The following is an 11,002-nucleotide window of genomic DNA, read 5'->3' on the forward strand; positions in this document are numbered from 1 at the left end:
CAAGATGCAAAGAGAAAAGACCAAGGCCCCCGCCGCCGCCGCCGTCTGTCTAGACTCAAGCGGCTGGAGGGGCTGACAGAGCTGGTGTTTAAAGTAGAACCTGCCCAGTCCAACAGCCCGAGCGGGGAGCGATTTCGGGGAGTGCGGGAAGGAACGCACTTCGCCAAGGGAGGGCTGGGCGCCCTCGCCACTGGCTCATCCCTGCCCCGGTTTTGCCCGGCGAGCGTCCAGGAGGTTCTGGCAGGACACACTGCCCCTCTGCCCTGGCCAAGGAGGATCCAGATACCGCCCGCAAGGCTTCGGCCCTTATGGACCCAAGTCAGCCAACTGGGCCGAGTCCTGCGGACACCGGAACCTCCCTTTCCTTTCCAGGCTTCTTTCTCCCCTCCTGCCCTGTGTGGTCTGATTTAAAACGAAAAGGTCGGATAAAATGAGGCTTTCGATAAGGCTTCTTTAACTGCGTGTTCTCTATTCATTGGTTCTCTACTTATTTGACTGAAAAGACACAAATGCACTAGGTTATGTGAGATAATTTTCACAGAAATACTCATTAACCCTCAGCCTGAAGGTTAATGTAGGCGGGTTTCTAATCAGCCGAGCTATCTTTAGATAGATATTTTCAACTGCTGTCCCTGAGCTTCCTTCCTACCTACTGGCAGAGCGTGTTCACCCTGCTTCTTGTTACCAAATACCAATATCTAAATTCAATTATGAAGGTAAAGCCAGCTCTAGGCAGGGAATAGCGCCTTCCAGAGATTTGGTGGGTGGCTGGCGAATTGCTTCCTTAAGGTTTCCACCCTTGCCTCTCTCACCGGCTGCATCTGTTCCCCACCCAGTCAGTGGCCTGGCTCAAAGACAAACCCGTCCCCGTCCCGTACAAATGAGACTGGGCTGACGCGGGGTCCTGCCTAGGTGAAGGCCCGCTGCGGGGAAACCACTCCCAGGCTTCCCAGAGGAAAAGCAGACTCCCAGTCACCAGCCTGCCAAGGGCAAGGGAGGCGCCTTTGGACAGTCCACCCAGGCCTGGGAGACCCTGGGCTGCCTGCACCTACCTGAGGCCTCCGTGATCGGTGGAGAGACGCAGTCGCCACCGATCTGTGATTTCATTTATTTGTAGTTACACAAATCGAGTTTTCTCTCTGAATCCACAGATCTGCGACTTCACCATTTATTTGTAGTTAAAGAAATTGAGCTATCTGCAGCTTGAATACAAAGCCACGGTTGACTCCCGAGGAAACTATAAAACCCTTCTTACAATCAGATGTTGTGAAGTTATATACGGAAATATAATAAAGGCGTGTGTCTGTAATATCGATGTATATATATATACGCATATATGAGATGAGAGAGAGACGGAGAGAGAGAAAGGAGAGATATTGTGTGTGTGTGTGTGTGTGTGTGTGTGTATGTATGAAAGGAGAGAGAGAACAAACACCCGGGAGAGACATCAGCCAAAATCCAGTCCCCAGTTTTACAGCGTGTACAGCGCGGAGATGCGGGCCGTAAACATTTTGTGGGCTTGGCGGAGACTATTACGACCCAAATAAATGCACTGTGCTGCGTGTTCACAGGGCTCTGGGACGCTTCGAAAGGTTCTCTGTTTGTTTTTGCGTTTTCCCTCTGGAACCATTCGACATCCGTGGCTGATGCTCGCACCCGAGAGGAGGCCGCAGCGTGTTCCCCGCCTAGGGTCCGCGAGAGGCTGCGCCTGGATTGGGGTCCCCTCCCTTCTGGCCTCCTGATGGGTGAACGCCAGAGCAGCCTCGGTTCCTCTACAGCGGAGGACATGCCGCGGCTAGAGACAGCCCGGGCGGCTTCCACACCGTGTGCGACACTTTTTGTGCTACGGTGTGATTGTTATATTAACTATCACATTAAAAAAATAATCAAAGCAGTCCCTGGTTTGTCCCCCGGGATTCTCTTCCCAGTCAACTTGGCCCGGCCCCTAGACCTACAGTGGACAGACACCGAGATTGCCTTTACGCCCAATGTTCACCGCCTAATTTTATTGTCTCGATTCAAGCCAGCCGAGTCCCGGGGTCCTGGCTCTGTCTTGGGTTCTGACTCGCCGGGCCCTGACCCAGGTCGCAGGTTTCGAGGGCCTCCTGGGCGGCCGCGGGACCCGGGGCCACGGTGCGCGCCCTCTGCACGCACTGTCCACACCCTCTGGGCGGTCATCAGGTCCGGGGACTGCAGGCGTTCTTCCAGTGTCCAACAGTCAGCCGCGGCTCCCTGGAGCCTGGTTGTGTCAGGCCTGTCTCAGCTGAGGACGGTGACCCTGGAGCCGCGCCGGCGCCTGGAGCTGCTGCCCCGCGGCTGCCCGGACAGCCGCAGCCCGGCTCGCTGGGCCCTCAGGATGGGGTCAGGGAGGCGCGAGCGGTGAGGGTCGGGCAAGCCCCCGCCGAATCCTTGTTTCCCAGCGAGGCTTCTAGCCAGGCGTGAGGAGCACCGAAAATACAGGGCGGCTGTTCACTAAAATCTGGGGCTCCCATTCCAGAAAGGCTCGTGTCAAGTCGACATCTTAGGAACTTCCCCAGGGCTGCGGAGGCGGGAGATGGCGGCGCGGAAGCCTCTTGCATGGAGCCACACCGCCATCTGCTGGCCATCGTTCGGTACTGCAGCCTCAGCTACCTCGGCCGGCCTGAGCTTTGGGAGCCCCCAGCTAGCTCACCGCACTCCACTCCCAGAGGAGGGGCGTGGGCCTAGGTGTCCTGGGGAGTCTGCGTGGAGCCCGGAATCTACTGCAGAGGAGGCAATGCCAATAAAAGAGCTGTTTCCGCAGTCGCTTTATCGGCGGCAGACAGAACAAATGAACAAATGAAAGGGCTTTGGTGGAATATCCTAATTAGGGCTGGACAGTTGTAAACTCATTAAGGGACGAATTCCAGACAGTTCGCAGACCCGGCCTTTATGGCACACTCTTACTGCCTATTCTTTGAAGTTCCTTCTGTCTGCAACAACAGAGGGCGTCCCAGCCTGGCGGCGGGGTGGGGGTGGGGGTAAGGAGACGCCTCATCCACCCGCGCCCTGGTTTCCCTTTTAAACTTAGAATACATCCAACTTTGCAGAAGTCGTGGAGTGGGGGAGGGGGAAGGGCAAGAGAAGCAAGGGGGTGGAAGGGAGGCCGAACCCTCCGGCCACATCTGGAAAGCGCTCAGGCCTCCGAAGTTGTGGCCGTTCCCCCCGCAGTCCTTTACACCCCATAAACGGTAACAGCCCTCATTTTCTTTTATGGCGCTTCGGGGCTAGTCAGTTGCCTCAGCCCTGCCTCTGTTAGGACTTGTGCTCGGGAGGGGCTTGTAGTGCAGGACCCAGATTCTCTCGGGCCAGGCTGGCAGAACGCCGCGGGGGAGGGTGGCGAGCGGTAGGAGGATGCAGGGCTTTGTTCCTTTGCAAGCCCCCAAAATGTTTGCCTGCATGGCCGCGTTGGGCGGGTGGGGCTCCTAATGTCCCTCTTCAGAGCCTGCTTAGAAGGCGGTCCCCAGCTCTATCCTGCCACCTTCTCCCCCTTTTCCCCACCAAGCTAACGAAGGCCCAGGTTTGGGAATTTTCTCTGGGGCACCAAGGTGAAAGAGTCGTTTTTCCACCGCTACTGGCCAGCCCAGCCCAGCTTCTCGGGGGCTTCTCGGCCGTCTCGCACATAGACACAAGGCCGGGAGCCTGGTTCCGCCGCCGGGCTTCCCAGATATTCTCGCCGCCAGGCAGCTGGCCTGTTTGGGAGAGCTTAGCTCGGCGGACTAGTTGTGGCAGGTCCCGCTCCTGAAAGCCAGCCAGAGGCAAAATTGGGGCTCTTTCTCCCCATCCCAGCCCGCCCCTACCCAGAGACTCTACACAGGCTCCCCTGCCCAGAGAAGAAGGTGCAAAGAGCAGACCCGCAAAAAATAGAAAAGAATCAATATATTTTATTTGGCAAAAAGTTAAATATCATCTCAACACAACAATTTGGTCAGTAGGCCTTGAGGTAACTATTGCAAAATATACAGTGTAGGTTCAGTCTGATGGAAACCCCAGATTCATCAAGGATACAAATCTACAGTAGCCCAGTGGCGGTTTCATAGTGTATAATTTATTATCAATAAAATTAACTCCGTTACAATCAGCATCCATTTCCTCTGATTAAAATTAAGCACAAACCCTAGGTAGTAACCTTCTGCACATATGTATAGCTCCGAATTTCCTCACTGTTTGTCTGGTGCAAAAACAATATTCAAGCTTGTCTGATTATGCATATTTTCTTTAATTATATAGATTATATATACAATAGACAAGACAGGACTACAGATCATGGAAAGATGAAAATGCCCGCATTTTTAATGTGGAGAAAATGATTAATCTATGCGTCCCCGAGAACACTTAAAAAAATTTTTTTTTATTTCACTGGGAAATCCTTACAGCTAGTTTACAATCATAGGTTAACAGCCTAGTTTCACAGAAGACATATTCCACTACAGAGCTATACTCTATGCAACTGTTTTTTCCCCTCATAAACAACCTGAGTTCAAATTGAATTCTATCTTCCACAATCACAACGGGTGCATCACCCAGTACACAGAAGTTTGAGTCACAAAACATAATTACCACAATAAAACACAATGTTCAAGTATCTTGGCAGAGCGATCTGCCGCACAAACAGCAAATTAAATTAACTACACAGACTAAAAACTATACAGCCTACCATCAACAGTTGTGCATTATAAAAAGGTAGTTTCTTTCCTTTTCTTTTAAGTCAGGAACAGGTAGATTTTTAAAAATATATATACAAGGTAGCACACACATCTATCAGCACTAATGCCCCCACACACACACACTTTTTTTTTTTTTTCTTATAGGAAATGGAAAGCTTACAATACCTCCTCCATCAAAGCGGCAGGCCTACGAGCCAGCCTGAACAGGGTTTGCCTTGGGGGAGATGTGGCCTGAGATTTAGAGCCGCTTTGTGCGGGGATGGTGGAGGCTAGGGTGGGGGTGAGAGAAGGAAGAAGGCGGAAGGGGGACAGGCAGTTCTCTTTCTCTCTAGCTCACCCTTTTTTCTAAATAAACCCAAATGGCATCACTCGTCTTTTGCTCGGTCTTTGTTGATTTTCTTCATTTTCATCCTGCGGTTCTGGAACCAGATCTTGACCTGCCTCTCGGTGAGGTTAAGCAGTCGGGCCACCTCGTACCTGCGGTCCCTGGTGAGGTACATGTTGAACAGAAACTCTTTCTCCAGTTCCAGGGTCTGGTGTTTTGTATAGGGGCAGCGCTTTTTCCGAGTGGAGCGCGCGTGAAGCCAGTTGGCCGCTGGGTTATCTGTGGAGAAGAGAAACACTGGGTTTAGGAGGAGGAGACGCACACCCTGCTGGGGGCAAAGGAACCTCCTGGGTGGGGTCTCTGGCCGAAGTGCAGAACTCTGCTGAATTGGTTAGGAAAGGCAGTCAGGCCTCGGACACAATGGAACCCTGGCAAACAGACGCACAGACGGTCACTTACAATTGCACGCAGTAAAACTTCAGCTCCCCCTCCCCTCCCAGACCCTCCTTTCTCCTTCCTCCCACTCCCCGAACGCTGTATAGAATGAAATTTGGAAACAGATCTCCTTGCCACGCAGACGGAAAGCATGCTGCCTTGTGTCCTGTAGCAAGATTAGGATTCCTCTGTCCCGTTCACTGACTCGTCTTTCCTTCCCAACCTTTCTCTCTACGCTCCCACCCCCCACTCCTTATTTGACCTTCCTGGAAGGCCTTCGGAGCTGGGCATGCCGTCAGGGCGCCCCAAGGCCGTTGATCAAGTCTGTGGCTTATTTGAATAATCTGGCATGGGGACCCTTGTGGCCCGGGTCGCTCGCGCCTTATCTTGGCAGGATTTACGCCGCCACTGGCCGAAGGCAAGAAGTGGAAGGAAATCAGCCGTCTCCCCCAGCGTCCCGGCTCCGGCTGCCCTGGCTGCCGCCGCTCACGGACAATCTAGTTGCACAGAAGGCTCTCTGGGCTGCATTGCTTTCGAAGAACGGCCCAAAGTATCTCGGTCCTGGGCCCGGGCAGCCAAGGAGAGGGGCGGCCAGTCTTGGCTCGGCCCGAAGTGGCCGCCCCGCCCCCTGTCGCTGCAGCAGCAGGCTCCTCTCCCGTAGCCCTGCGGGCCGCTCTTCACGGCTCTCCGGACTTGGGGCCCTATCTGAGGCGTTCCAAACACCAACTTCTGGCTCCTGGCCCCAACTCAAGAGGCTCCTAGCGAAGACGAAGGCAGGCTCGAGAGAAAGCTGGCGGGCCAGCAGATCCGGGAGGCCGGCATGGAGGCGGCGGTGGCGGCTGATTTGAAGGGAGGAGACACTTACTGGGATCGATGGGGGGCTTGTCTCTGCCGCTCTCATTCTCAGCATTGTTTTCGGAGAAGGCGCCTTCGCTGGGTTGTTTTTCTCTATCAACTGGAGGAGAACCACAAGCATAGTCAGTCAGGGACAAAGTGTGAGTGTCAAGCGTGGGACAGTCACCCCTTCTGGCCGACAGTGGTTCAGGTTTAATGCCATAAGGCCGGCTGGAGGGCAAGCCCGCGAAGGATAGCGCACCGGGCGTGGGCTCCAGCCAGGAGCGCATATACCTGCCGTCCGGCGCCGCCGCCGCCACGGGCGCCTGGGGGTGCACGTAGGGGTGGTGGTGATGGTGGTGGTACACCGCAGCGGGTACAGCGTTGGCGCCCGCCGCGTGCACCGGGTTCCACGAGGCGCCGAACACTGCTGCCTTGGACTGGAAGCTGCACGGGCTGAAGTCAGGGTGCTCAGCCAGCGTCGCCGCCTGCCGGGGGGGCTGGCCTAGGGTCCCCGGCGCATAGCGGCCAGCGCTCAGCTCATCGGCGGCGTCGGCGCCCAGCAGGAAAGAGTCCACGTAGTAGTTGCCCAGGGCCCCAGTGGTGGCCATCGCCGTGCCCAGCGCCTGGCCGGCCCGGCCCGACCCACGGAAATTATGAAACTGCAGATTTCATGTAACAACTTGGTGGCACCAGGGGGGGAAGTACAGTCACCTAATAAGTTGCCGGCGCCTGCGCCCCCATTGGCCGTGCGCGTCACGTGCCCGCCCAGCAGAACAATAACGCGTAAATCACTCCGCACGCTATTAATGACCCAGTGTTTTGCAGTCATAATTTTTATAGCAAAAGCCATATGTTTTTATGTAAAGGGATCGTGCCGCTCTACGATCGGGTTTGTTTTAATTGTGGCCAACGAAGATTAAAAGATCAAATCTAGCCTTGCCTCTGTACTCCCCCGCTCCCCCCCTCTCCATACACACACTTCTTAAGCGGACTATTTTATATCACAATTAATCACGCCATCAGGGAGGCGCGGGTCCCGCGTGCGAGTGCGGCCAGCGGAGCCCCTCACATAAAATTAGACAATAATTGAAGCCATAAAAAAGCAGCCAAATCGCATTCTCGCTCTACTGTATTTAAATCTATATTTATGATATTTCATAAGGAGTTATTGTTTCAGAAGCCACACAGGCTGGCGGGAAGTCGGGAACGACCAACAGATTCGTTTGCCTCGCCCTGGCTCCCAGCAGTAAAAATTTACGAGGACTTGGAAAGGTTAGACTGTTGTGTTTGGTTGGCGAGCTCCCTGTAAATAATCCCTGCGGTCCCCGGGAGAGGCGAGTTTACCCCGGCCGCCTGCGAAAAGTCAAATTCAACGCAGGATCCGTCCCAAACGGAGCAGCCGCTGGCCCTACCAGGGCACTCCAGGCAGGGACTAGTCGCTCAGGGAGTACCGCGGATGTAAGTCCCCACGGCTACCCGCCTGGAGCGAGGGGCGCACGAGCAGTCCTTAAATTCACCTTTGCTGCCAGGACCCCACTGAGGAGCTGGCCAGGAGGGAGCGGCCAGTCGCCCCCAGGGCAAAGGGTTTGAGGGCCCGGTTGGTTGTGTGGGGCGCTCGGCCCCCGGCCGTCGACCCCACGCAAACTCGCGCCCAGCCCACCCTTCTCATCAGCTGGAAATCAAGATTCCCAGGCGCAGGCGGCTGGCGACCCAGCCCTGTGTTCCAGCCTCAGAGGCTCTAACCCTGAGCGCTGCAAGCCTAGTTGAGCTCCCTGAATCCCACCTGGGGAAAAAAAATACTCCAAGTGGCATCAATGGAGGGAGAGTTCGGCTTGGGAAAAGGCAGCCTCGCCTGAGACCCCGCGGCTCCGGCGGCTGGGAGGCCCGCACCAATGTGGCCTGTCCCGGGGCCGTGTGAGCCTTTCAGGGCTCCTTCCCCTCTTTCCAGCTACTACTCCGGGCCTTGCCTTGGTTACCTACGGACCCGGCGACTCGGCGGAGAGGTACAAGGCCCAAAGAGAGGCAACCACAGCTCAAGGCCAGGGCTGGAAATTAGAACGGGGAGGGGCACAAGGGCATCGACTCCAGTCCCATTCCTGGGCCTGGCCACATTGGGGAAGTTTATTTCTCACCCATTGCAGGTAAATTAAAAGGTCACAGGCACTCTGTTAATTGGAAGGAAACTCCCCCCACCCCCAATTCCTAACAGAAAGCGGCGACTCCTAGAAAAGGGGTAATCAAATTCACGTGTGGACACTGTGCCTGCAACAGTGTGTTTTTCATTAGCCCACTTCCCTGACGGCGAGGCTGGCGGACTCGGGCGCTTCCCTCCCTCTCTTTCTTTTTTGCCTTCATCCTCACCAGCAGTTCCAGTAATCCCCCCCTCCCCAAACACCCTGACACACTTCCGGCTGGGACTCCCATATACCAGCGAGGTTGCCAAGCCTGGCGGATACCGACTGGGTGCCCCTTGCTGCACCCACGCCTGGAAAAGGGAAGCGGCGGACACAATGAACCCCGTCCTGTCCGCCTCATCTCCCTCCCCCTAATATTTTCCTTGCCCTATAAATTCCTCTAGGTCATGCCCACCCCCACCACAGTCCACCCTGTCCTAAATACCCCGCAGACCGCCAGGCCTCTGAAATTTTCATTTAAAAAATTAACCCTGGAGAAAACCCTGGCTCCTGATTTTAAGTGTCTGCAAATGGGCTGGGCATGTCTGGCTGCCTTTTCCACTTTTTATACCAGAGAAGACACTGATTATTATAGTATTTTTTAAGTAAAAAAGCTGTTCCTTTAAACAGCCTTGGCCTCAAAATAAGAGAATTACTGAACAATTAGCAGGCCTTGAGTGTTAAGCAGATGTTACTGGTGCCTAGAAAGAGAAGAAAAATCAGAAAACCAAATATTGTCTCCCTTCAGCCCAAAGGTTTGGAGCCAGAATATTCAGACTTTTTTGTCTGCTTTTATTTTGGAAGTTAAAGAGATTGCGTATCATAAAGAAATAGTAAATGACTATAATTTAAAACCACCCCTTCTCGACTGAGATTTCTAAAACTGTGATCTCTGAAATTAATAAATACTCTGGTCCAGAAAATGGCACGGAGGAGTTGAAGGAAATGGGGTATGCGATCCTTTCAGACAGGAGGCCAGTGGCTGTGCAACGGAACAGTTCCTGGGCCTCCAGTCCAGGTAGGGAAGGGAAACAGCTCTGTGGGCAAGAATCTGTAACTCTGTGTGTTGGGGGTTAGGGAGAGATAGTTTGTTTTCTGTTTTCTGGAGTGAAAATTGTCAGACTGGCTCCCATCTGTAGACTACAAGTTGGAACGATGACCCAAGTTTTTATCAATGGTTCTGGAATTTGGGATTCTTTTTGCCCATCTGAAACATACTGGCTCTTGTAAGGGTCCCCTTCTCCAGTACCCAGCGGCACAAAGGTGCCGTATGGAACATATTTTGTACCTAATAGAAGCCACTAGCAAGCGAGCAGTCAAGCTTTGCTCTAGCCAGTCTCCCTCAATGCGGTCAAACCCCAAGCTGTGACCGGCAGGCCGGGAAGAGCCGGCTAAGAGCTTCCCAGAGAATGGCCATGCTCCAGCAAGGCTGGTTGGGCCTCAGCTCCAGTTCCCAGTGAGGCTAGCAAAGGCCTCCCTGCCCTCGATATGGGCACACAAAGCTGCAGGGAATGCCCCCTAATCAGATCTCCTAGTCAGCCTTTAGCGACAGGCGGAGAAGAAATGCAAGGCCGCCGCCATCCGGTCGTGATCATAACCGAGGCCTTGTCTGCACAGTAACACACCAGGCCCAAACCCACCGCCCTCGGCAGCCGCCCCACGCGGGCCCTTCCTCAGCAGACTTCCCAACCTCTACTTGAGCCACAGAGGAAAGTGAGACTCCCTAGGCTCTCCTGAAGCCAGCCCTGAGCCTCTCCCCAAGGATGCTTTGGGAAGGAGATAAGGAGGTGAGATAGAATCTGGCAGAGACGGAAGATGAAAAAAAGACAAAGGGAAGAAAAGAAAGCAGGAAGGAGCAAAGGAAAGAAGAAAAAAGAAAGAAGGGATAAAAGAGGAAGGGAAGAGAGGGAAAAGAAGGAAGAAAAGAGAAAGAAGTGACTCCTAGCAGAGGCCAGGCTTACAGAGAGAAGGGTAAGTGACAAGGCCAGGATCCCAACCTCTGCCTGCCCTATCTTCCTAGTCCAGCCTGAGTCTCCACTGGAAGAAGATTCTTTCCTGAGCTCACACCCGGGCCTGGTGTGTGTGTGTGTTCCAGCCTTAGAAGAGACTGGCAGGAGGTCCCTGGGCAGGCGCAGGCCTCAAGTGGGGGAGGCTCAGGATGGAAGTGTGCGCCCCTGACCTTGAATGGCCCAAGGCCCAGAATTCCTACCACGCCCCCGGCGTCCGCGAAGTAGCAGCCAACCTGACCCTACCTGCTGTGGGCCAGGTGGAGGTGTGTGGTGGAAGGGGAAAGCCGGCCGGCTGGCAGAGCGCTACGGAGAAAGACACAAGGCTCCTGCGCAGGGAAAGCCGAGGATGCCACCGCAGGCCTGGCACGACCAGGGCCGTGATGCCCCGCCCGGCCCGATCCCAGCGCGCAGAGTACCTGGAGACGATTTCAACTGAAGTAATGAAGGCAGTGTCGTGCTGTCGAGAGAAAGGTGGATCCCAACAACAGGAAACTACCTAAATCACCGACCAGTTCTGGTGCTGCCCGCGCAGGGCTG

At 54.5% G+C, this 11,002-nt stretch overlaps 1 protein-coding gene across 1 annotated transcript; it reads right to left on the reverse strand.

The window, feature by feature from the left end:
• Nucleotides 1–3,882: 3,882 nt before the first annotated feature.
• Nucleotides 3,883–6,963, reverse strand: HOXA9 (homeobox A9). The gene is made up of 2 exons (XM_011938589.1): nt 6,311–6,963; nt 3,883–5,289 (listed from the first exon to the last, which is right to left on the reverse strand). Exons 1-2 carry the CDS (start codon nt 6,888–6,890, stop codon nt 5,051–5,053), a joined length of 819 nt encoding a protein of 272 aa, XP_011793979.1. The 5' UTR covers nt 6,891–6,963; the 3' UTR covers nt 3,883–5,050.
• Between the last annotated feature and the right edge of the window lie 4,039 nt (nt 6,964–11,002).

This window comes from Colobus angolensis, unplaced genomic scaffold (genome assembly GCF_000951035.1).
Source record: "Colobus angolensis palliatus isolate OR3802 unplaced genomic scaffold, Cang.pa_1.0 Scaffold175, whole genome shotgun sequence".
In the NCBI taxonomy this organism is placed as follows: domain Eukaryota; kingdom Metazoa; phylum Chordata; class Mammalia; order Primates; family Cercopithecidae; genus Colobus; species Colobus angolensis.